Below are 26,745 nucleotides of genomic sequence, written 5' to 3'. Positions count from 1 at the left end.
TCATCCTTGGCTATAAAATGAATTCCCATAAAGTAAACTGCACTTTGCTATTCTACTTATAATAATAAAAGTTGGATATCGTTATAACAAGGGAATTTTTGAGTCAGAGGAAATCTTAGATGGCCTCTAACCCAACCACCGAATTTTATAAATAGGGAAACTGAGGCCCAAAAGGGCAAAGTGGCTTATGAATGATCATACAGTATTATCAGTGTAGTCTCCAGACTTTACATCCATGTGGCCAACTCCACAGCCAAGATATGTAATATTTCCATCCTACCAGAAAGATCCCTCGTGCCCCTCTGCCTTTGATCCTCACCCCCTACCCCAGCCCCAGGCAATCCCTGATTTGCTTTCTGTCACTGTACATTGATTTTGTGTGTTCTATAACTTCATATACATGGAACCACAGAGTATAAACTCTTTTGTGTCTGCCTTCTTTCACTCAGCACAATTTTTGAAAGATTCTCTCATGTTGTTGCATGTTATCATTTTTGTTTTTATTGCCCAGTAGTAGTCAATTGCACAGCTACCACAACTTCCTTATCTAGTCATAGGTTGATAGTTATATGGGTTGTTTACAGCTTTGTAAAGCTGCTATGAAGGTTCATGTACAATTCTTTGCATGGACGTGTTTTCATATCTCTTAGGTACATACCTAGCAGTAGAATGGAGAGTCATATGGTCAGTGTCTATTTAGCCTAATTAGAAATTTAGTTTCTGACTTTTAATCCACTACTTTTTTACCATATCATACTGTTTCCTTAACGTATTGCAATTTTCTCAGCAAATGTGAATACTCTTGGCATCCTTGGAGCAAGCTGGGGAGTCTCATACCAACAGTATTCTGTTTCCTGGCCCCCAACTAGAAATACACTTTTTCTTTGCAATATCAAGCTTATTATCATCTTTCTGTGCTAAGAAACATAAGAGATTTCTGGATTCCATGGCATCTGAGCCTTGTTCATTCGTTTCTTCTGTTGTTCAGATGACTATAGCAGCTAATAAAGCAGAAGCTTCTACCTGGGGAGGGGATGTGCTCCTGCCTAAACAGGCCCTTTAAAGTCAGGAACTTAGACTGAAATGCGGGCCCACATCATAACCTTATTCGTTCTCATTTAAAGTTGGATGAAGTGAGTTTATTAGAATGAGGAATTCTTCTGTGACTCTTATCGTTAAATCGCAGCACCGATCTGTTGTTCAGAGGCTCCGTTTGCCAGAGGTCAGGAGGCAGTGGGGGCAACATCAGTTGTAGAGTATGGTTGGTAAGAATACAGACATTGGTCACAAAGTCTGGGCCGATCCTGATGCTGCCACTTACCAGCTGTGTGGCCTTGGGCAAGTCGTGACCTTTCTGACCTTTCCTTCCTCACTGTAAAATGGGGCTAATGGCACCTACCTCATAGGTTTGTCGGGAGAACTAAATGAGTTCATTTTTGTACAGTGCTGAAAACAATGCCTGCCACACAGTAAGAGCCATTTAGGCCTTAGCTGCCACCATTACCACCGTGACCATCCTCCCTGTTTGGGCTGAGGGTCTAAGAACTTCCAATTCACTTGGCTTCAGGAAAATGTTTACAAGCTCTAGAGAATATCAACTATTGTGAAAAAAATTATTCTATACCATGTTTCTCCCTCCTTTCATGCTGAAAACCTCGTAGAATTGCAAAAATAATAAATTAATAAAAATTGCAATCAATTTTTCTTTGTGGGTCTTGGTGGAAAGAACTCTTCCTGCATTCCACCCAATTTTGCTTATTTGCCGTTGCCCTAAAACCTCTAGAGATCCGCTTCCTGCTGATTTCGTCCACTCTTTATGCCAGTTCCACTAAGCTTATTTATAAACGCAAGGGACCAGAAATTGTGCCGCATTGATGCATTCTTGACATCTAGTGGCCAAAAGGAAGGACTGCAGGCTTATAGATAAAGCAATTGCCTATTTTCAACCATCTTCTTTATGCCATGGCTCCAGGAAAATAATGCAGCTAAAAGTTGGGGATGCCTGCCAAAGTCTGTCTCCAGGGAGCCCACCTTTCCTGTTCTTGGAGCTTTTCTCTATCCTTCCACGTTCACGAACACCACTGGTTTCTTCGCTTCCCCATCATGCTGCTGCTGGTGCTCATTTCTGGACTCCGCCCTTTTCTGCATTCAGTCATTCCTGCTACATCCATTTTTTTCTAGTTCAGTGGCTAAGGTCTGCTTGTCTATCATCTGTACTGGGTAGTTCAGGGGAAGAGAAAGCATTTCTACCTTCAGCTAGATCTGCCTGTCTGATCTTCCGTGCATGCATCCATCTACTCACTCACAGACAGCATCCCAGCTGGGTGGTCCCAGCCTCTCACATTTTCCTTTGCCTAGATGTCTACTCTTCTTGAACCACAGAACACTTCTCTGGCTCTTCAACAAGCCAGACTTCCCAGTGCAGTCTCTGAACTGCATTGTAAAAATCCCATGTGTGGAGACAACAGCCCTGGTGACGCTGGGGCCAAATGCTATGTGATCCAATCGGTAATTCCTGATTCCAAGAATATCAATGAACTGGACCAGCCAGCGTGACTTATGTCCAACAGCTGCCATAAAGGGTTTACCTGGGGACTGCTCTGGAATGAGCCTAACTAACTATTTATACTTAACGTCCTCTAGGTACTTCCTTTATTTACCTGAAAAATAGGATTCAGCATGAAAGGCCCTTAGTTAAATAATCAAAACAATCAGCTCAATATTGCCAGTCCAGGATGTGTTAAATAATATTTAAACGTATCTATTACTTCAGAGTTTGCAAACCTCTCGTTTTATTATCCCCAAGGAACATTTCAGTTAATCCTTACCCGAGTCCTGGGAGGCAGTGTGATAACAATGGCAACAATGAGAATAGTAGCTAATATTCACTAAGCACTTACTACCTGCCAGGCCTGTACACAGAGTAACTCCTTTATTTCTCACAAAAACCCTATGAGGTAGACACTATGTGATCCCTGCTTTACAGATGAGGAAACCACAAAACCACAGGGGCCCAGAAGACCTGGTTTTGAGACTCAACACTCCCACCCCTTGCTGAGTGACGGTGGCAGAGGCTGGTCCTCTCACCTGGTGAAGACCAGATGGGAGGTAGATAGGAAGATGCTCCGTAAATGGCGACTGTGAAGTGACCAGCTGACAGCAGCGTTGGGCTGGGAAAGGAGCAGAGGCGGATGCAGGAGTTCACCTGGGGCCAAGTCACTGTCACCTGGTCTCTAACCTGGGATCTCGGCAGCGCCCCTCAGAGGCGCTCACCTGGCTTTATGTCAGATGGGAGGTTCACTTTCCAGCCCTCCAGACCCTCCCAGGAGGCTCCCTCAGAACAAGCCTAGCACCGGCTGAGAAACGCTGTGTCGGAACATGTAAGTTGACACCCAGATCGGTTTCCTAGGTGCTCAGAAGGTCCTCCAGAAAGCTTGGCGTATTCACCTGTCATTGAAGGAAACTGAGGCCCAGAGATAGCAAGTGTATCGTCCAAAATCACATAGCAACTCAGACAGCTGGACCTTCTGAGCTGTGGACGTTGTCTTTTCTGGTAACCACACTGCCTTTTGCTATGTACATTTTGCCTTTCGCATCTTCCCAAATCCTCAGATCGTGAAAACTGGAAAGTATTATCTGCACAGCCCTTCAGATGCTCGTTTAAATGCAAAAGAAGGCAAAGGCAATCTGGACGCTGACAGCATCAATAAAGGGACACACTGGGGCAGGATAAGGATCAGCTGTTAGAACACAGGTTCTCAACAATGCATCCCTGTGCGCTTCCCGTGTCCCACAGGCAGGGCCATCCCTGGGCCGTCCATGAGGAGTATGTAGGTGAGACCCTAAGCCAATTCATGCCAAAGCATCCTTGAAGGAAAAGAGAAGTCCCTACATTTTAATCTGACCACCCACACACTGTGTGGCGTACGTTCTCCATAGAACTTATCATCACTCTTATTTATTAATTTTGCATGTTTATAGACAGTCTCACCCCAACTAGAGTGCAAATTCCCTGAGGGCCAAGACCTTTTTCATGATCATATTCCTTCTCTTAGAGCAGAGACTGATACCCAGCAAGTATCCGTATTTGTTTGCATGAAAGAATAACAACTGGCTGGCTGGCTGGATGGATAGGTGGGTGGGTGGATGGATGGAAGGAAGGAAGGAAGGAAGGAAGGAAGGAAGGAAGGAAGGAAGGATGGTGGATGGATGGATGGATGGGGGGTGGATGGATGGCTGAATGGAAGGGATGGAGAGAGGGGGGAATGGAGAATAAAATAGGGGAGGTACAGTTCTACTGCCTTTGATCTGATAAATATAGTTAGGGATGGGGGACAGCTATTCCTTCAGTCATTAAATTTTTATCGAACAGGTCATTATGCATTAGGTACTATACTAGGAAACACTACACTATGGAAGGCAGATAGGGTCTCTGCCCTCGCAGAATATGTACTCTAGTAGGGACACAGGAAATTATACACGTGATTATTACATGGTGTGATACGTGCTATGACAAGGGGAGTACAAGGCACTAAATAAAGGAAGGCTTCTTAGAGGAAATGACATCTGAACTGAACCTTGAAAAAGAGGAGCTGTCAGCTGGGCGAACACGGCATGGTGTAGGGGGTGGAGTTTACCAGACAAAGGGAACAGTATGAGTATTAAGCCCAGAAGGAGCAGGAGCCAGGCAGGTTTGAGAAGCAGGGGTTGGTTTGAGCGCTAGGCAATGGAGCCACTTACTTATCCTCCCCCAGCTACTCCCCCTCAGTGGACATCTGTTGTTTTTCTCTGCCTAGAATCCTCTAGTCCTCCCTCTTCTGAAATAGCTTCCTGATTTTCTTTGAGGCAATCTCCAAAATTAGCCCTCCTCATTCTCAATCCATGTGGTTCATGGGAAACTGATACCACTCTCCTATCTTGGGGTGGGCATGAGACCCAGGCCTGGCCAATTAGTAACATTATGTTAATCTGGCCACAGTGATTGGATCTCATGAGCCTAGACAGGCCAATGAGAGACAGCCCTGGGGCTTTGCTGGAAACACTGGAAAGGGCATTTTCTCTTTCCATTAGGGGGTGCTAAGCTGATAGAAAGTGAGCTTGGGGTGAGGGGGGACCATCTTTGTCACCACATAGGAGAATCCTGCCTCATCGTGAAAGCAGCACAGAGGAAAACAAAACCAAAAAAAGGAGAGAGGCTAATTCCCAAAGGTGGATAGATGGATGGATGGATGGATGGATGGATGGATGGATGGATGGATGGATGGAGAGATGCAAGGAAGGAGGAAAGAAAGAGAAAGGAAGGAAGGAGGAAAAGTGAGGGAGGAAACAGGATAAAATGGAGGAGGTGCAGTTCTACTGCCTTTGATCTGGTGAGTATGTAGCAGGCACTGCTTGCTACAGAGGCATGAGAGCACTGGGGTGCCAGCAGCACCCCGTCACCAGGTCATTTGCTGACTGCACACTGAGTCTTCAGCAGTTGCCCAGAAATTCATTTAAACAAGCATGCGGAGCTGCCTGCTGGGGCTCCAGCACTGCAAGAGGCACAGCGGCAAGCTGTAAGGATTTCGAGAGGAGGTCTTTGAAGTACCTTGTACAAGCCTGGTGTTCCCAGGGTGCTTGTTGAAGCGGAGGAGGGAGGGAGGGATATATGAATAAATGAAAGTGGTTTGTTTTGCCTGCAAGCAGTTTAGAATCTGGGCAGGGAGACAAGAGTCAAGTAAAGAGGTCTGACAATTAAGTTCAAGAACTTATGGCAACGAGGTTGCTAACCTTTTGATATCAGAGGGATTATTCATTATGAACTTGCACAAACTGGACAAACAGTTAACCAAGTTTACTATTTGGATGTGCTGAAAAGGCTGCGTGAAAAAGTTAGATGAAAATGACCTGAACTTTTCTCCAACAATTCATGGCTCTTGCATCATGACAAAGCACCAGCTCACACGGCACTGTCTGTGAGGGAGTTTTTAGCCAGTAAACAAATAACTATTGGAACACCCTCCCTACTCACGTGATCTGGCCCCCAATGACTTCTTTCTTTACCCGAAGATAAAGGAAATATTAAAGGAAGACATTTTGATGACATTCAGGACATCGAGAGTAATACGACAACAGCTCTGATGGCCATTCCAGAAAAAGAGTTCCAAACTTGCTTTGAAGTGTGGACTCGGCACTGGCATCGGTGCATAACTTCCCAAGGGGAGTATTTCGAAGGTGACCGTAGTGATATTCAGCAATGAGGCATGGAGCACATTTTCTAGGATGAGTTCGCGAACTTAATTGTCAGATCTTGTATGTGAACGGACAACACAGCGGCCCTGACAGAGCATGGCCCGGATGGAGGGTGTCTACACTGTGAGTCCTGTGGGGGCTGCCCCGTGTTCTCCATAGGGTCCCCAGAGCCTCTGGCAGTGCTGGCACAGAGCCAGCAATCAATACATTATTTGTTGAGTAAAGAAATGAGAAGGAGAGTGTGCATGCATGGGAGATTAATTGAGGGTTCAGAAAAATAATGGCTCCGTGTGGGCTTATGTGATCAAGGGTGAGTTGAGATTGGAACCATTGGATGGGTAGGAATTCAAGAAGCAGAAGGGAAGAGAGGAAGATAAAGGGAATTCTCAGCAGGAGAGGCAACACAGGATCCCAGCAGGGCACGCTGATTACAGACAGATCTGGGTTTGGAGTCCTGCTGCACCACCTACCAAGTGAATTTCTGCACTATAACCAGTGTGCTGACCTTATGCTCCCCATTTACTCACCTTCTTGGATTCTAACACCCATCCCAAGTCCAGTTAAATCTTGCCTCTAAGCAGGTAGCAAGGTCAGCTCTTGGCCAAATTGTGATGTTCTGAAACTATTCCCTGGGGATTGCAAGTCATGATCACCCCCTCATCTCACATGGTCCTCGGAACAGTGCTCCATTTTACAGATGAGAATACTGAGGCCAGACAAGCTATGTGCCCGCCTAGGTTCCCACACTCAGCAAGGAGAAGGCCTCGATTTCAGCCTGTCCTACCGACTCCAAACCCACACCCCTTACTCGGGAGCTTTTCTGTCCATACTCCCTTCACCCGACTTCGTGTCCTGCTTTCTAGGTAACACGTTCCTACAGCTGGCAGGTCATACGAATCTCTCATGAACCTTTACAAACTAAACATGCCCAGGGCCCCACCCTGATGTACAGAATGAGAAGTTGGGTTTGCGAGTCATGACATCCCACATGATGGCCCACTGTCACTCAGGCACATGACACAGCAAAAAGGCTCAGGGACCTCCCAGACCTCCGGTTTGCCTCTCCAGCCCTGGGCACTGAAGAAAGAGACCGGATGTCAACCAGCGGCAGAGGCTGAGCAGGACTTACTGTGTAGAGCTCGTTGGTGACCTTCAGGAGCTCCTCGTGCATCTGCAGGCCAATCTCCTTGCTCTGGAACAGGGAAGAGCAAATGTCAGAGGGGAAGAAGGTGGCTGGTCGCACTGACCAATTTCCTTTTCAACACAGAAAGGGCAGGGATGCTTGGAGTGGGGTGGGTGAGAAGGGGAGCAGAAATCAACACAAACCTCACTGATCTAGACTTGCATTCCTCAACGTGGGTCCATGAAAGCAATCCTTCCCTGGCCATAGAAGTTGGGGAACACTACACATCACCTCCCTACCTTGGTGATCCAGAGAGACAGCACCATGGTAAGGATTCTGAGAAGCCCCACAGTCAACCGACCTATTCATCTCTCATGAACTCTGTGTGTCCTATAACTGATGTGAACAACACGTGTCCCTGGTTCAGTATTCGTTAACATCTCATGAGAGTGGGGTTCCACAGAACGCACTTGGAGAAATAATGATCTGACACCTCAAGTCATCACCAGCAGCACAGAGAACCAGACAGCCCCCTGGATCAACGGCGGAAAAGTGAGGTCTCCGCCACCTCTGTCAACAACTGACCATGTGGCCTTGGACACTTGGTCACCACATCTATAAAATGAAAAACTTAAAAAACTAAAGAAACGCTTCCCAAAACACGGTCTGGGGGTCACTGCTGGGTGCCACACTATAAAGGGGGCAGGGGCTTCTGTGACCAAATACATGTGGGAAAAGCTAGTTAAACAAAGTGAGACAGGTTTTCTTCCTGCAGAACTTTTCAGAGGCTTTCATACCCTCCCATGCATGGATTTTCTGGAGGGTGCAGTTTAGTTGTCCTCAATCCTTTTTCTGCAAGGGGACTTACGTGTTTAATATACTGAGAGACACGATTCAGGAAACATTAAATAAATTTTCTTCAGCTTCCCTCTAGCCTGAAGAGTCTAGGATTCTGTTTGTTTATTACTATTATTATGATTATAAATACTCTCCCTGTTTGCCTGGACCATCACATGAAGTTTCCATGTTGAAAATGGGAGTCCTGACCTCTGTTCCTTGAGAGCCGAGTCATCCGTGACCAGCAGCTGACGGGCAGAGACCAGCCTTCCTCACGCCCCCGTGCAGGTCCGGAGGCACTGGACTCAGGGGTAGCTGGGGAAGGCTCCATACCACACATGATGCCTTCCCCGGCTCCTTCTCCTCACCCACAGCCTTTCTTTTAGCTTCTGGGCCTGGCATTGCTAAGGATACCTGTCTGAAGGCAGCCTTTGCATGCGCCAGATCTCTTAATAGACAGCGAAAGCTTCAGGGCAATTCCAGACCTCTGCTTAGACCTCTCTCCCGCTCTGGTGACTAAAGAAAGGGGACCCGATCCAAAAGCACAGCAGAGGCTCAGCAGAACTTTCTGTGCAGAGCTCACCGGAAACCTTCAGTTGTGTCCCAAGCATCTACAGTGGTGCTCAATGAACCCAGCCAGCTATCCCCATCTCTTTCTATCCTCCAAGACTCTCAGTCTGTGCCTCAGTTTCTCCGGTGGCCCTTCCCCCTGACATTCGCCTCACTGCTGACTCTGGACCCTCTGACACCCTCCAGTGGCCTCCTCTCAGTCCTCAGTTTCACCAACATCTCTGACACCCAATACTCATTTTCTTATGTATTGATGCTTATGACCTAACTTTTTGATAGGTAATAAATGCACATGGTTAAAGGAACGCTAATAGCCAGCAAAGTAAAAGTGAAGAGTAGGTCTCCCAGGCTCCCAGACCCCCACCCATAGTCAACTGCTATTCAAAGTTTCTTCTGATACCTTCCAGAAACAGTCTATGGATATACAAGCATGCATTTGGACAGCACATGTTCTTTTTTTTAACACAAATGGGAGTATTCCCTACACAGCTTTGCATCTTGCTTTTTTTTCCCACCTAACAATATATCTAAGAGGTTTTTCCTTCACAGCCCATGTAAGTCTTACATCCTCCTTTTTTGACAGCTGCTTGGGGTTCCATATACCAGATGTATCATAATTAATAAACCGGCTCCATAGTGATAAACATGGGGGTTGTCTCCAGTCTCCTACTGTTTCAAACAATGATGCCGTGAATATCCTTATACTTTGTCACTGGGCACCTGGGCAGAGACCCCTGGCAGATAAACTCCTAGAAGCAGCTCTGCTGAAAAGAGTCCTGCCTTCAAAACTCCCACCAGTCTTGCCTTCTCAGCCTGTGCCCCAGCCAGCTCCCCGCGCATTACCGACGTCAGCTCCCACTTCTCCGTCATCAGCAGCTGTGTCATCGTCTCCACAGTCTTCTCTCCTGGGCTGCATCCCGTACAACCCAGAGCCCAGATTCAGGGACCTATATCTTCAACTGTTGCAAAAGAGTGAGGTCTGGATGTCCCCTTATCACAACAAACTCAAATTATCCAAAAGCAAACTCCTGCACTTTCCTCCATCTCATTGAGTTTGGTCAATGGGATAATATCTTCCCAGGCACAGCAACTGGAAAATTTGGAGTTATTTTTGACACTTTTTTTAAGTCCCTCCTCCTCAATCCAATCTGTCACTGCCTCCTGCCTGCAAAATGCCCAATCCTTTGTTCTCTGCAGCAGCTGACGCTCATTCCCTCCCCATCATCCATTCTTGCCCTTCCTGTTTCCTGATAGAGCCGTAAATTTGGCCCTGCATTTATCCCTCCAGCTTTGAGCTTCCCAGGACGATGATGCCATCTCAACTCGAGACTGGGTTCTGGTGTGTTGTTAGTCCAGGGGTGACTACGTGACTTAACTGGATGGAAGAGAAGTATGTAGATGGTTAAGATGAAGGTTTTAGCTTTTCTACTGAGTGCTAGATAGAAAAAAGAAAGAAAAAAATGGAGCCCCAGTTGCTACCAGCAGGAAGCAAGGACCAGAAGAGGAAGCAGCCTTGGGAGGCAGAGCAAAAGGAACCTGGCTTCTTAATGACCTCCTGAGACACTGGCTGAACTGAACCCAGAACCTACCTCCATAGGAACTTCCACTTCAGTGGCCTTATTGGTTAAGCCATTTTAAGCTGGTGTTGTCTCCTGCAGCCAAAAGCATCCTAAAAGATAGATTTCCTAACACTAGTCCCAGAATAAGCATGTCATCATTGCAGGACCCAGACTACAGAAGCTGCCCCCTCGACAAAGCCCCTGACTTCTGTCACCAGTTTTTCATGCCTGTGCCAGTGTAATTTACTAGAAATGCATTTCACTGTGTCCCTCTAAAGCCTCCTCACTGCCCACAGGACCAAGATCCAACTCTTTAGGTTGACTTTCAAGGCTCTAGGTGACTAGCATAGGCCTGGTTAGACAGTAGAGAGGGCTGAACTTGGGAGCCACCAAGGCTGGGACTGGAGATCGAGCTTTAAGCCATTTAACCTCTCGGCACCTCAGCTTCCCTGTCTGTAAAATGAATACCTGTTACTGTCCTTCTCTGCACTTATAAAGGGGAAGTGTAATGATCTTGCTTTTTTACTTGTATATTCATTTGGCATTTGTTTTCCCCACTCGAATGTAAACCCCATGAGAGCAAAGAGACTTTCTCTCTGGTGGTAGATGTTCAACTGTCCAGCAGCTCGGAGGGCTGGCAGGAGACATCCCCTAGCCAAGAGTGCCTCAGGGATGGCCTCAGAGGACAAGGTGACATACTTTCCCAAGACTGACACCTCATCCAAAGATGGATCTGTGTGAGGCATAAAGGCCTGCCTCCACGGTCTCAACCTGGACAGCTCTGAAGGGTCACTCCCTCTTGAGAACTCCCTGTAGGGCTGGCTAAGACTTCCAGTAAGGCTGTCTACCCCATTGCTTGCCCTCACCCTGCTCCCTCCCCTGCCCTCCCAAGGTCTGGATCCCAAGAATGCTCCCTAATCATTCTGGTAGATGCTAAATTCCGGTGTCCCAGTTGGCTTCCCACGGTACCCAACCTGCAACATCTTGCTTCCCCTCTCCTCCCTGCAATGCCACAGAGCCTGTCACATCATGGGTGCTCATTAAATATATTAGTGGAATGACTCTATGAACAAATGAAGTGACAGTTCCTCTAAGCCTTAGTGTCCTTATCTGTAAAAGTGGGATGATGTCACGGGTATTGTGGAGTCCATGTGATGATGAAAACAAGTAAGACTTATGGCAGCACCTGGCATGGATGAAGAGCTTGGAAATAGTACAGGCTGGATTGACACCCATTGGATGCCAAGGGCAAGGCTAGAAAGTTGCCCAAAAAAGGGAATACAAGATGAATTTGTTATTAACTCTTCCCTTAAGAACCTCCCAGTTTGGTGGGATCGAGAGTCAAAAACCAAATAATTTTAAGGCAGGAGATAGAAAGAGCTGCAAAAGAGTGAAAGATGAGGTGAGATGGGATGAAGTGATGAAGAGGGCATAGGGGCTGCCACCAGAGCCATCTCACCTTGCGTGAATGGCCAGAGACGGTATTCCAGGCAGGGGCACAGACTGAGCAACGGCATGGAGCCTGGGAACAGGGGAAAGCTTGGTTTGCAAAGAAAGAAGCACAGCAACAGAAGAGCAGAATACAAGCTTGAAATTGAGGCTTCATTCAGAGTGGAACGGGGAGCCTCTGAATGGTTTGGAGCAGGAGAGTGTGATGAGCAGAGCTGTGCTTCTTCAGGAAGATGAAGACGGTGGTGTACGGAGGGGAGACTGGCTGGGCAGGGGCTGGAGGTCTGGTTCTTGCATTTCCTCAAAGGCACAGTCACCAGATGGAACCTGTGTGAGTCACTGCTCATCCCCCCTCGGCACCAGGCACGGAGTTGGCCACAGAGTGAGTGTTCAGCAAATAGTTACTGAACTACACAGGACTCAAAGGCATTTTATTATTTGTTTTATGGTTGGGGCTGATTGGGAAGGGAAATATTCTCAACTACAGTTCCAGAAACTACTGAATGAGGAACCCAAACCAAACATTCCACCAGGAGCAGGAGGCCAAAACCCTGATAATCTCTAGCAGACCATCACACCCAGCCCTTGGGGACCCAAGTGGCAATGCAATAGCACTCTTTGTGCGCATTTCTCGCATGACTTTCATGCCTGCAGAGGTCAGGGGTGGCAGGCTGCTTCCTTCATGCTCAGGAAGCGTGTGGACTGTGGAAAACGATTGCACAGGGCCAGGGAGGGCTCAGCCATGGCCGCTGTGGTTCTGTGGGGTTGAAAGGGTACAGCACTGTCTGTCCGACCCAAATACGTCTGAAAAATCAGGTGACAAGTGGCCCCAGCCCTGCCTCTTTCTTCTGCCCACAACTAATGCTAGTTAAATGCCCCTAAGGGTCAGCTAACTCTTTGATGTTGGGGGGGCAGGGGGTCCTGAGTATGGCAAGTTGTTCAGCACCATCCCTAGCCTGTAGCATTCCCCGACCCCCAAACCAAAATCATCTCCAGATATGTCCAAATGTCCCCTGGGGGCAAAATCACCTGGGTGAGAAGCACTGCCCTAAACCCAGGGCTCCAAAAGACAGCTTCTCTGGGCTGCAGACATGTTTTACTGGGCCATTCGGTGTTTTCAGAAAATCAGATTCTTTACCCAGCACTTATAAATCAGGAAATTCTCCTTATGAGTGCAGATTTTCAGCCTCTCCTGAAAAACTAGACGATCCAGCAATACTGAGTCTCCACCTGGAGCATGGTGGCCCCTTTGGGTGGGGTTTGTGCTCTCCAGTCGGCTGCCGTGCCCAGCTTCTCCCTTCACTCAGCCACGTCACCCATCTGGCCCATGAGGGCCTTTGAGTCATGACTCAGAAGCCAGTGAGGTTTTGCAGGGGGCAGCCCTCTGCATCCCCGGGCACTCGTCAAGGGCAGCCATCCCGGACCTGCCGCGTCAGAACCTGTGAGAGTGCCTTTTAACCAGCGCCCTTCTCATATCCCAACGTTTGAGAGCCGCTGAAGAGTCTGCTTCCTGGGACCAAACCTCCTGGCCCCGTGTAGACCCTGAACAGCATGACCTGTATAGAATCTCAGCACCGCTGGGAACCCAGCTTCCTGCCTACACCACCTCCTCTTGCACCTCTGTGGCCAAACCCTCATCTAGCTTCAATTTACACCAGCACGTACTGAAACCTACTAGATGCCAGCTTCAACTAGGCACCAAAGACACAAAGCTGAAGGAGATGCGGCCCCTGCTCTATCGTTGGTTGCTAGCATTTATGGAGCACTTGCTGAATACTGTCCAAAGTCACTTCCATACATTATCTAATTTAAAACTTTAAGGTAGGTACTAATATTATGCCCACTTGACAGATGACAGCCATTGGCTCAGAAGGGTTGAGCAACTAGCCCTTGGTTGCACAGCTAGGAAGCAGCAGAGGCAGGATTCAGCTTTTCATTGGTCTGACCCATATAGACACTTCCTGTGGTCTGCTTACTCGGGGCCTAGACAAGATGCAAGCACACGTGAAAAGAAGCCCTTGCAATGATTTAACAGAGACGAGTCCAGGCCACAAGGAAAGAATGGCCACAGTCTGCCTGTCTGATATACTTTCTCACCACCTGTGCAGGAATCTGTATCCCTGACACCTGTCCCGACTTGCAGGCACATCTAGTTCTCCTTGGCGGGTCCGTCTTGGGCCACCTGCACTGGTAAGAATAAATTAGCCATGAGGGCCAGCTCTGGCCTCTCCCTCCCTCCTTCTTCTGATAATAGAAGATGAGATATGATGGGACTGACCCCTGCTTGCCTGGTCCTACAACACAGTCCATTGGGTATGGGACCCAGCGGGACCGGAGTGCTCTGGCTCCTTCTGTCTAGTGATTGGGTCAGAGATGGAAACGTATTCTAGGCTCAACCAATAAGAATCTTCCCTGGGGCCTTTCTAACAACCATATTCTCAGATCACGTCTCCTCTGGGTCACTAAGGTAGGACGTCAGGGGCCTTGGGCTGTCCATCAAAAGGAGAGTCAAGGCCTTGGCAATAGCTCTAGAGTCCTGGATCTGGAGATACCTAGACAAGATTTCCCCCTGGACTGTTCCAGCTTACAGGATCCAGTGAATTTTCCTTTTTGCTTATGTGAAAGAATACTGACGTAATCTGTGCTTATATCAGTATGAAGATACCAAAATGACCACGGAGTGAGACGGCCTTCTGAAAACCATCCACCAAGCACCAGCTTTCACTCAGTTCCTGCAAAAGGACCAAGTTCCAACCAGTTCGAGGGAGCATAAGCTCCCTAAGGCTGGGACTCTGGTTTCCCACAGCGCAGATCAGGAAGACTTACATACACAAGGAGCCCCTTAAATGCCTGTGCACAAAACACCCCACACTCATGCCAAGATGGGACCAGCTGACTAAAGTTTTTTGACACAAAGATTCCTGAGTGAAATCAATGTCTTCACCATGAAAATCTTTCAGTGGTGGCTTGATTTAGTTTTCAGTACAAGGCTAAGTGTGGTTTTCAGGGGAAAGCCTCAAAACTATTACTATAGGGTCCTAGAACTTTATGAGCTGTACTGAAAGTTCTGTGTTTACAGGACATGTCTCTGTCTCCCTCAAATGAACTCAAAGGTGGGTCCATTCCATGGCTAAAGTCACTCTTTACATCTAGAAAATAATATCATCTTAAAATGTTGGGTTTTAATAAAGAGACTCCCCCTTCACTTCTCCAAAGGAGTGAAGGAACTTTCAGAAAACTTTAATGCAGGAAACGAGGTGGAGGCTTCGTCTCCCTCCAGGGATTGAGGCGGGGCCTCCGGGCCTCTCTGCGTCTCACCAGACACTGCTACAGCAAGGCCTGTCTCTCTTTTCTCGCTTTGCTCCACTACATGTTCTCATGTTGGGTTACCTTTGGGGGCATTCCATGGTTTTCCTAGTGCTGGGGCTCCACGCAAACAATGGGAAGCAAATAAACCAACAAAACTAAATAAAAACAAAAACCTCTGTCTCTTGCAGTTCTTAATCCCACTGCTTTTCCACACTCCAACTTGTTTTCTCGTCAAATAACAAAACTTGAGACCCACAGATGTTCCCTATTTAAATATCTGGTATATGTAAGCCCTGGCCATCTCCCAAAGCGATTGTGCTTTTATTTCCAAAGCAAGGGCTTTAAAGGCGTGGCTCAGAGAAATGGGGGCTTCTCCAGTGTGTCCTGGAAGGTCAGCTTATCCCTGAACATGGCAGCTTGGACAGCCAACTGGCTGTTTCTCCTGGCCATGTCCTAGCTTGCCAATAACTGGGCTGCCTGCGCTCTGTTATGTTTCCACCCCTTGCCTCCAAACATCATCCTTAGCCTGCACTCTGTCCCACCTTCCGTCTGGACCCTTGCTATACCTCCCCTCTCCCCATCTTCTTCCTTTCCCTGCTCCCAGATACCTCCTTTCTTCCCCCCCCTTCCCAAACTAATTTATGTCTCCTGTTGCTGCAACTCCACATGCCGTCATCTACATGCTTTTGCAAGAAGCTGGAATGCAGACTTGAGCCCTGAACTCTTCCCCTGTTGCTGTGGCTCGGATACCAGGCTGCAAGGAAACAGGAAAGCCCTGGAACCACTCATCATAGGTTCTCGGCAGCCGTGGGCCCCACTGATGCCAACCTGGGAGCCCAGTAACAGCGAGGCAACGAGCCCAGCATGGTGCCTGCCACCCCCATCCCCTGTAATTACTCCCAGCATGTCTCTGGGACCCTGTTAGCACCGAAAGCCCTCATTTTCAGAAATGCTTAAAATAACAGGTACGAGGAAGTCCCAGGATACCTTGGGATGGCTATGCAGAAGTGACCTGATGTGGTTGGGCTAGGAGTTTCTGGATCTCTATTCATAATACTAACTATTATTATTAATAATACTTATTCTTGTTAATAATAATGCTTGGTACTATTACTAGTAATAATACTTATCATTATAATTAATAGCAACAATAATACAATCGTTTCTTGATGTCTTAGCATGTGCCAAGCACAATGAAGCAGAATGGTAACTGCTTTCCAGACAACACTTCATGTTACCCTAATATCAGCGCTTTAGAGGAGGCGCTATCAGTAGCCCCACTTTAAAGGTCAGGAGGCTCAGGGAGGGTAATTTTCCCAAGACCACAGAGCTAGTAAATGTGCTTCTCTCAACCATTCTACTCTGTTGCCACCATTGGGAGAGCTAGCACTCTACACACCTTTAGAATTATCTTCCCCAAACATTCCAAAATAATTCCAAAACATCGATACTCCTCTGCCTTAGTATAAAAAGCATGCTGATATTTACAAGTCTCTGCTTCAGATTGTCATAAATACCAAATAACATACAGTGCTCGGTGCCCTTTTGCAGAATCTCCTGTTATCTGTGACCAAGTCCCAGCTCCGCCCCCTGGCCTCCAGGCCAAGGCAGAGGAGATGCTGTGGACCGGAGCTGAGTCTGTGGAAGCAGAACATACTGAGGAGTAAGCTTTCTTGACTATGGCCCTGATGTTGGCCTATGTTTCGGGGAACTTTTTACCCTGACTCTTACTCGCAGATAAGGAGTGAAAAGTTCAGGTATGGGTGAGAGTCTGTGTGTTCTGGAGAACATGACAAAGCTGTCTTCCTGAAAAACCACTATCTACAGACACCGAGGACACTCAATTTTAAGCTGCTTTCGCCCTCTCTACATTATTTTCAAGGTGACTATGGATGTTGTCTGGCTTATTTGTTGAATTCAAAACATTATTGATCACATTGGTGAATCACTGACCTGAGATACCTCTTTAAACTCCTCTTTAAATTTTATAATTGGATCTTCCATTTCATTTGCATTGTTTGTAAACAGGATGTAATGAGGATTGCACTGGCATGTCAAAAATGTCTGTAGCCATGTATCTATCCACCCATCTATTTTCCAGCTTTCCACCCATTCACCCATCCACCCAACTATCCATCCATCTATCCATCCATCCATGAATCTCCCCATCCACTCATTTATCCACTCACCTATCCACTCATTCATCTGTCCCTTCCTTCCTTTCTATTCCCCTATCAACCATTCCGATACAGGTTCCTACCACCTTCTACCACTAATCTGTATGTTAGTGTATATGTATTAGTAACATGTAACTGCTCTCCCTGAGTCCAGCATCTCTCTTTTCAAATCCATCAAATACACCAAATTAATTATCTTTAAACTTGGCTTTGATCACATCACCCCCTATTTAAGAACCTGCAATAGTTCTCCAATGTCTAGAAAATAAAGCCCAGATTCTCATTCTGACACCCAAGGGCTTCCTTGATCTGTCTTCAACCTTTTACCCCACCTTTACCTCAGTTCCCCAATTTTTAAATATCTGAATGTTAAATATTTAATATATCTGATATTAAAAACATGCAGTAGAGGGAACAATAACGAACACCCATGAATGGTGTCACCCAAATTAGATAACTATTAAGATTTTCCCATTTTTGCTTCAAAATTACTCTTAGGAAGCAAAATGTTGCAGATAACAGCTGAAATGTTGTCTCCTTTCTTCCTCCCTCGTCCCTCGATTACTATTCTGAGGCTGGTGTGTATTTTTACACAGTCCACATTTGGATAGCTTTATGTCAGGCAGATGCCTAACAATATGAACTACTGATTCGTGTTTTTAATTACATAAAAGTATCACAGTGTTCCTTGCTTTTTTCACCTAACATTGTGTTTTCAGGTTTTGCCCACATTGCTACATGTAGATCTAGTTCCTTCATCTTAGCTATTGTGTAATATTCAATTGTATGACCATCCATAGCTTTTTTAACCATTCCCGTCATTATGGACATTTAGGTGATTGTTGTTGTTTCTTTACTATAAACACTATTGCAGCAAATATCCTTGTACAAGGCTTTGTATGCGTGCAGATATACTAGAATATCTTTAGGTTACACTTAGAAGTGGCATTGCTGGGTCATGGGGCATGGACCTCCTCCTACACTGTTACTAGATACGGCCCAGTTGTTCTCCAATGGGGCTGGACAAATTTACACATTTCCTGGGAGGATGTGAGAACCTCTGCTGCCCCACATTCTTGCCAGAACTTAGGATTGTTTTACCAATCCAATGGAACTCAAATTATGTCTCGTTTAATTTTACCTTCTCCTGGTTACCAATAAGTATGAGCATCTATTCTCATATTTTTAACCATTTAAAAATCATTTTCTGTAACGTGCCCATTTATATCTTTTACCCATGTTTCTATGGGATTGTTTGCCCTTTTCTTACTAATTCGTAGGAGCTGATTTTATATTCTGGAAATTAACTTTTTACTGATTCTATGCATGTCAAACATGTTCTTATCTTGTTTGTATTTTCCCTGTATAGGCGTTATTGTTTTTGTTGTTGCAGGAAAATAATGTTTTAGTTTTATATAATAGAATTTATCAATATTTTCCTTTATGATTTGTGTTTTTTCATTTTTTTAGGCAGACAAATATTCTTTTTTTATGTTTCTTTTCCTACTCCCAAGGTTTTAAATATAATCTCCTATATTTTCTTTGAAAAGTTTTAAAGTTCTGCTTTCTACCTTTAGCACTTAAAGCAATTTAGAATATATTTTTTGTGAACTACAGTCTTATCTTTTCCATATGAGAAAATATACGTGTGTGTCTAATGTCAGTTTCTAAAAATAAGAAAAAGGCAACCAACCAATGGAATCAGCCCCATTTACTAAATAGTCTATCCTCTTCCCTCCATCTTTAATGCCCCACTGTCATATATGGTGTTCCCACGTGTAGAGGGCTGTTTCTGGGTTCTGATTTGTCTTCTTAGTCAGTTTACCTAACACTGCTCTAGCACTACCCATTTTACTGACTATCACTTTAAGGAAATTTTGACAGTCTGATACAGCAAATGCTCCAACAAATACCAAAAAATATAACCTAGAGAACTTATTTTCTTATTATGGCATAATAAAGTTAGAAATTAAAGGCAAGTAAAAGCTTTTAAAAAATCTTTGAAACTAAAATAAACATAATTCTGAATAATTCATGGGGCAAAGAAGAAACTATAATGGAAATTATGAAATATTTATATCTGAATGACAATGAAAGCATTACTTATCAAATCTTCTAGGACATAGCTAATTTGTAGCATTAATGGCATTAATTTTCAATCATTCTTATTTTCTAATGTATCCACTTTTAAATTACATTTTCTAATTGAATGTGGCAGGCACAAAGGAGCATATTAATTTTTATATAATGATCTTGTAACCAGCCATCTTGCTGAACTTTCTTCAACAGTAAGTATGATACCTGCTGTTGGTTTTTGGTAAATACACTTTGTCAGGCTAAGAAAGTTCCTATTTATTCTGAATTTGCTAGGAGTTTGTGTCTTAAATGGTGAAATGTTAGAAGCATATGTTTTAACAGAATGCCACTTCTCTTCCATTTTCCTTCACACTGTACAGAATAGAGGTCCTAGCCAATATAATAAGGCAAGAAAAAGAAATAAGAGGTTATAAAAGAAGAGATAAGACCACTGTCATTTAGAACTAATCAGCGAGTGGTGTCCTGAGCACATTTTCTTACTTCCGACCCTTTATTTAACCTGTGGCCCTGAATAAAATATTTTTTTCACCCCATCTCCAACCTTAATTCTAAGATTAACTATGTTCTTAAAGTCCCCAAAATCATCCCTATAATTGTGAATATTTATTGATTGCTTGTGGTGTACCAGGTAGGGCTTTTATATCATTGTGTTTTAATCCTTATAACAATCCTATGAAGAAGGTTATTAGCTCCATTTTGAAAATTACAAAACTCAGAGGATCAAGGGATTAGGCTGAGCTCACATGGCCTGAAAGTGGCAAAGCAGGCATTGAGCCAGAGAGTCTCTCTGTAACCCTAATCACTGCACTAGACTGCAACACTGGCCTACCTGTTCATGATACAGGACCCAGAGTTTTCTGCCCATGGGCCTTTACTTTAGTCTGGAATCCTGTCTTTCACTTTTCCCAAATCTCTGAATATCTGCTGTGGACATAGCGATGTACCACCCCGATCCCCTTTAGGACTGGAGGACTTTTTCCCCCATGTGCTGCTAACAGACACCCTCAGGTGGCAGCCCCATGTGGCACTGCCTCAGCTGAAGTTAAGGCATCTGCCAAAGGCCACACCCCCTTCTGGAAACCACGTGAGGGTATAAAGGTTCAGCCTCCTTACCACAACTCGGAAGGGCCACCTCAGCTTCAGAGCTCCCCAAGGAGTCTGTTGAGGCCTTTGTTACGACTGTACCACAGCCCAACTTCTCCAAAGGCTGACTCCTGCTTTTCTCCTTCCCTTCTGCAAGTGGGGACCCCGAGAGCACTCATTAATACACTCCTGCATTGGAATCACTGAGTCTGCTTTCTGGGAAACCCAGGCTGGGATAGATCCTACTCCTGCAAGCTCACTTCAAATGCTGCTTCCCCAACAGAAAACCTTCCCGGAATTCCCCCATCAGCCCAGCCCACGTTGGAAGTCCTGCTCCTTTAAACCAACTTCCCTCTCCCTATATTTTAATCACTGCTACACATCTATCTAGCTTCACTTCCATTCTGCACTGTAAGCTCCTTGAGAGCGGGCATCCTGTCTGACTCATTTCTCTGTTTTCTTTAGTATCTGCTCTTACCACTGGGCTCCAGAGTCAGACAAATCTGGATTCAAATCCCAGCTCCACCTTTATCAGCATTGGTTTCTTCATCTGTAAAATGGGATGATGACAGCATCTTCCTCTTAAGCTTTAAGAATTAAATGTCTATAGAATGTATAGCCCAGAGTCTGGCACTCCCTAATTGTTTGCTATCTATAATTATTGTTTAGCTACTGTCATGATGGTACTAATATATGTTTATTGAATGGCTTGGGAATGAGAATGCCTGATGGTGACCAGCTCAGCAGGATGTACTAGCAGAGTGAGTGTTCACGACTTCAACTCCCTAGGAGACAGTGGAGAGTGGCTGAAGGTCCCTCATGCTTGGCAGTTTGCCCATGTTGCTCCGTCTCTCTCCATTCAGGCCTCATAGCTGGACCCTCCAGCATGCAAACTCTCACTCTCTCCTTCAACCCAATAATAAAAAATAAACTTGGCTTTGAATCCAAGGCCATTGGTGCTTTTGATCTTGGTTACAAAGCAAAGCAATTATTGCACACAAAAGCCCTGATTTATTTATGAAATGTGACAGACATCTTCGAGGCGGGAACGAAAAAGCTCACTGACGACCAGGCCTTTATTGCCACACAGTGAATGGCTGCTTTCAAACACAAGCCCCCCAAATGCCCTCTCTTCTCTGCTAAGAGTCTTTCCTCATTAGTGCTTCCTCCAGAACACCACAGCTTCCAACAATCAAATTCACTTCCCTACTCAGCAAGTAATTAAATTCTGCAGGCCTCAGAGCATAGCATAATGGGTGGCTATTGTTAAAAAAGCTGAGGCTGGAAATGAAATGGGCTTCAGTGCCCAGTCTCAGAAATGGTTGGGGAGAGAAGGGAAAGCAAGCAGGATGCAGATAGAACACCACAGGGGGTATGAGACTCAGCACCAGACCTGGAGTCAAAAACCTGCGTTTGGGGCCAGATTCTGCACTTACCAGAGGGAGGGGGCCTCAGTTTCCTCACCTGGAAAACAAGGAGGTTGGACTCCACATGCGGTCCCCAGACCAGCAGCTTCAACCTCATTTGAGAACTTGTTAGAAATGCAGATTCTCAGGCTTCACTCCAACCTACTGAATCAGAAACCATGGGGGCAGGGCCCCACAATGCAAGTTTAACAAGCCCTCCAGGTGATTCTGGAAACTAACCTCTTACAAACCAATCTCTGGTAGATAATGTTTAAAGATGAGGCCACTGAGAGTATAATGCTAAGCAAAATAAGTCAGACAGAAAAAGCAGAGAACCATATGATTTCACTGATATGTGGTATATAAATCAAAAACAACAAAAGAACAAGACAAACAAATGAGAAACAAAAACTCTTAGACACAGATAATAGTTTAGTGGTTACCAGAGGGTAAGGGGGGCGGGGGGTGGGAGATGAGGGTAAGGGGGATCAAATATATGGTGATGGAAGGAGAACTGACTCTGGGTGGTGAACACACACTGGGATTTATAGATGATGTAATACAGAATTGTACACCTGAAATCTATGTAATTTTACTAACAATTGTCACCCCAATAAATTAAAAAAAAAGAAAAAAAAAGATGAGGCCACAAACTCAAATATGTAAAGGACCAGGGAGGCAAAATAAAAGAGCCAAATAGGTGCCCTATACTGGCCAATAGCAGGGACCATGGGGCAGTGGAGAGTGTGCCCTGACTAAATGGGGCAGTAGCTACTTAGTTCCAGCCAACTACTGCCAAGTATGAACCCACGTGGATCTAGTACTGGCAGAGCTTCTGAGTTTTCAAGAGAAACACAAAATCCTGATTTCTCTGTGAAATCCCCCAATTTAAAATGTTGATTTAATTTTCTTAACATAGTGAGGGCCGAGCAGGTTACCCTTGGGAACCAAATTCAGCTGTGGACCACCATTTTGCAGCCTCCATTCTGAGCTGCCTTGGACCTCCATCCAAGAGTACCCACAATGCTCTTGCCTTTCTCCTAACACTGAACTCCCCAACTGCCTTTCCCTACTTGGCAGACTCCTCTTCATCCTTCAACACCCAACTCAAAGGTCACCTTCACTCTATCTCATTCTGAGTTCTCTGCCCCACTTTCCACCTCTCCACTAAGAAGGTAGAGAAAAATCAAACACAGGACCAAAAAATTGACATTTAGAAGAAGGTAACACCACAGAGGAAGGCACGGAGAAGTAACACAACAGGCTTTTCCCACAGAGGAAGAATTACAACCTCTTGGGAAAGTTACCCTATTGTTGCTTGAAAAACCACTTTAAATAAGGACACAGATCCCACTTGACCAGAATCTGAGAAAATAAAGTTTTAAAGGGGCAAGTATAAAGAAACATAAGTGCAGAATTCATAGTGTAGATTTAAAAACAGTTGGTACAAAAATACCTAGGGATTTGAGCTGAGAGTTCAGAGTGATGAGACGCTCATGAGAAAATGAAATGCATTCACAGACTTCAATATTAGAAATAAATAGTCATGTAGCCCTGCTCTACTCTTAGCTGGTCAGACCTCCCTGAATGGTCCTGAATATTAACTTCTGTGGGTCAGAGAAGACCCAGAGACAGACCCAGGAAGTGACTTAGGTGGGGAGGAAACACAAAGCCAGACCACGGGGACACGTGAAGGAACCTGGACCATTTACCCAGAGGAGGGGAAGACCTGGGAGGGTCATCATGATTTCTGTCTTTGAGCAATTAACAGATTGCCATGTGACTTGAGCTATGTTGTCCTCAAGGGTGTGACCAGGCTCTGTGAGTGGGACACTGTATGATTTCATCTCGACACTGGGGAGAATTCTCTAAAGAGGAATGAGCTGTCCTGAGAGGTAGTGAATGCCATGTATTGAAGGTGATCTAGCAGAGGGAGGATCACTCCTACAGAGGATGACAAAAGGGCTGGAACAGAAAGCCTAGTGCACATTTGTTGATTTATTTCACCCTTCTTCTTGTAAGAGCTCCCCAGGTTTTCCTGCGGAACCACCCCTCACCCATTCTCTGTCCCATGTGTCAGATGGAGTTGTACACCCGGCTTCAGTGGAGGGGGGGCGGTTTCCCAGGCCTAGTCAGTCCACACTGCAGCCCCTGGCCACAGGTGCCCAATCAGGGGTGTTCATGTGACCCACAATGGGCAAATCAGAGCCCATACGACCCAACTCTGGGGAAAGGGAGCTCTCACTTTCCACTGAACTTGAAGCAGGTGAGATGTAAGCCTGGAGCTTCCAGGAGCCATGTGGTCATCACATGGAGAGAGACTGACTACAAAAGAGCCCTTCACTGCCCCCTCCCCACAAAAGTGGGGAAATTGGAGCAGAGCTGCAGAGAGACTGAATTCCTTTGTGCCCTTAAAGTGCCCCATGCCTGAAGCCAGGCTTGGCTCCAGAGAGCTGGTAAGTTCCCTTTCTTCCCTCTAGCCGGTTGATCTGGGTTTCTGTTGTTTGCAACCACAGAGCTCTGATCCATACAATGGGCTCTAAGGCCTTATCCAATTCCATTCTGCTATGGTGGATCCACACCTCATACTTAACAAGGGCTACCTGCATGCATAAGCCCATTTGCCCAGACAAATCCTAAAATAGCTTCTGGAATTTGAAGTACTACCTCTAGTCATAAGAATAGATTCCAATGCAAAAGGGGAAACAAAGAATCATGAAAAGGTAACTTATTAAGTGAGAAGCTGGCAGTCACAGCAGCTACCCCAGACGCAAGCCCAGGAATGGCACCTGGCCTGGAAGCTGCTCCCACATCCTGCAGACGCGTTGCCAGAGCATGACATGGCAGGGTGGTGCAGGAACATCCCCCTCAAGTACTAGGACCCTGTCTCAGGAACGAGGTGGGCGCTCCGTTCTCTGGGATCACTGGCAAGTCACTATTTAATGAGCACCTACTGGATGCCAGGCCTGTGCTGGCCATTTGACCTACATCTACTCTTTAAAGCAGGCCCCTGACAGATGCATTGTCACCGTCTCCATCTCCCAGATGAGAAAACTGAGGCTCACAGAGACTTGCCCAGAATCACACTGTCAGTGAGAGGCTCTGAGACTGACTCCAAAAGCCCAGCCACACTGCCTCCTGCTGGTTATGACAATGGGCCCAAAGTTGCCAAGTCCGGGGGCTCCTTGCAGCTTCTCAGGCTTTACCTCCTCATCTATAAAACGAGTGAGCGAGAAGCCCGTTCCCCAGCCTGACCAGAGACCAGCCCCCACAGGAATTTTGAGGACTGCGGAAATTATGGTTAGTTAAGGGGTGCAGCCTCAGTGCCGAGATTATCTACAACTGATGTGACCCAAAAGGGCCGCGCTATGCTAAATCATCCAGCCAGGCCCGGCCCCCATCTCTCTCCCGGCCCACAGGGGCTGGTTCATTTCCTTTGTTCCACAGGCACAGGCCCGGTAACAAGGCAGCCAGGAGCTCAGCTGTAGACATTTTTTCATTATTTTCCACCCTGTTAACCTCCATCACAAGTGAGGCTGCTGTCAGCCTAAATGAGAACTGAAAAGATTTATCTCACTTGTCCCCAGGCTCAGCTCAGGAAAAAGACCCTTCATTTCCTAAAGGCTTGGATGACCTTTTTTCTGTGAGTCACTCCCACCCAGGAAAACTGACGTGACAGCAGCAGCAGGCAGAGGCTTATGATGGGACCAAGGGACCCAGAGTCACTTCAGTTTGACTCTGCAAAGCACTGTGTGGTGTGTTTGGTTTTTTTTAATTGCACTGTATTTACCTTCCTAATTATGTTTCCTTATGGAGATAGTAATCTTAGACTATGTTTGGTAAACATGGCCCCAGGACGAGACCAGCGCATCTTGTGTGAAGGGAAGGAACCAGTGTGCAATTACAGTTTTGCTATAGACGTCACCCTCAGAGTGGACAATCCACAGACAGACCATGGAGAGATCATTATATTTCAAATCAGCTCGTCCTCTTCCCTGTGCTTCTTTCTAGCCATCCCAGGTTGCCTAATCCCTACAATGGGCACCTGACTAGAACAGACGCCATGGATTATTTTAGTAGTAAGAGTCTCTTACCTTGGTAGGACGAGAGCCAGCTTTCCTGAGCACTTACTCAGTGCCAGGTGCTATTCTCCTTGCTTTCCTTGGGGTGAACAGCCCTTGTAACCCTCCCAACTGCCTTGTGGGTATTTCTATCCGCATCCCACAAATGAGAAAGCTAAGGCTCAGTGAGTTTAAGGAACAAGACTAATGATGGAAAGCTAACGATGGAACCAGGATTATGAACCCAGGAATTTCAAGAATTTTGGACCCAAAGACCATACCCTAAGCACTTCCCAGTAACACTTCCCTCCTTCACATACACCATCTCAGTTAACCCTCACACAGCCACTGGGAAGTAGTGGATCTTAGCCCCATTTGCGAGACAAAGAGGATGGAACCCACAGAGGCTACTGACTTGCCCACTTTACAGAGGAGGAAACTGACTGAAGTTCACAGAAGGGAGTTCGGTTCCACAGACACTTATGCGGGACCTAGTGTTTGCCAGGCAATGTGCAAAGGACTTGGGATACAGAGACCTCAGCAGCATAGAATGTAACTGCTCCCTCCACACTCGGCTTCAGGGCATTTATATGGGTAAAACCTTTCAGAAAGCAACCGAGCAGACTGTTAAAAGACTTAAAAATAAGCAAACTTTGCCCTCCAAAATTCCCATTGCAGAAACCTAAGGAAATAGCAGTGAATGTGACAAAGGTGTATATACAACCTTGCTCATAGCAGTATTATTTATAAGAGTAAAAGAATGGACTAACCTAAGTGTTCGACAATAAGAGATTGGTTAAATAAATTAGATTGCATCTGTATAATGTAAAACTATGTAATCAT

The 26,745-nt window shown here is 45.8% G+C and overlaps 1 protein-coding gene across 5 annotated transcripts in view; it reads right to left on the bottom strand.

Annotated features, from left to right (window-relative positions):
- Positions 1-26,745, bottom strand: part of SRGAP3 (SLIT-ROBO Rho GTPase activating protein 3) — a 234,268-nt gene that overhangs the window by 73,185 nt on the left and 134,338 nt on the right. For 4 of the 5 annotated variants that reach the window (XM_019748291.3, XM_019748293.3, XM_019748294.3 and 1 more), the window contains exon 4: positions 7,361-7,423. The exons of the other annotated variant lie outside the window; for it this stretch is intronic. In XM_019748291.3, coding sequence (XP_019603850.2) covers positions 7,361-7,423 — 63 coding nt within the window. The remainder of the gene's footprint in view (positions 1-7,360; positions 7,424-26,745) is intronic. 5 annotated transcript variants of the gene reach the window in all.

This window comes from Rhinolophus sinicus, chromosome 5 (assembly GCF_057876585.1).
Source record: "Rhinolophus sinicus isolate RSI-liver-muscle chromosome 5, RSI-T2T, whole genome shotgun sequence".
Classification (NCBI taxonomy): domain Eukaryota; kingdom Metazoa; phylum Chordata; class Mammalia; order Chiroptera; family Rhinolophidae; genus Rhinolophus; species Rhinolophus sinicus.
Note: the sequence above shows the minus strand (reverse complement) of the source record. Positions and strands in the feature narration are given on the sequence as shown.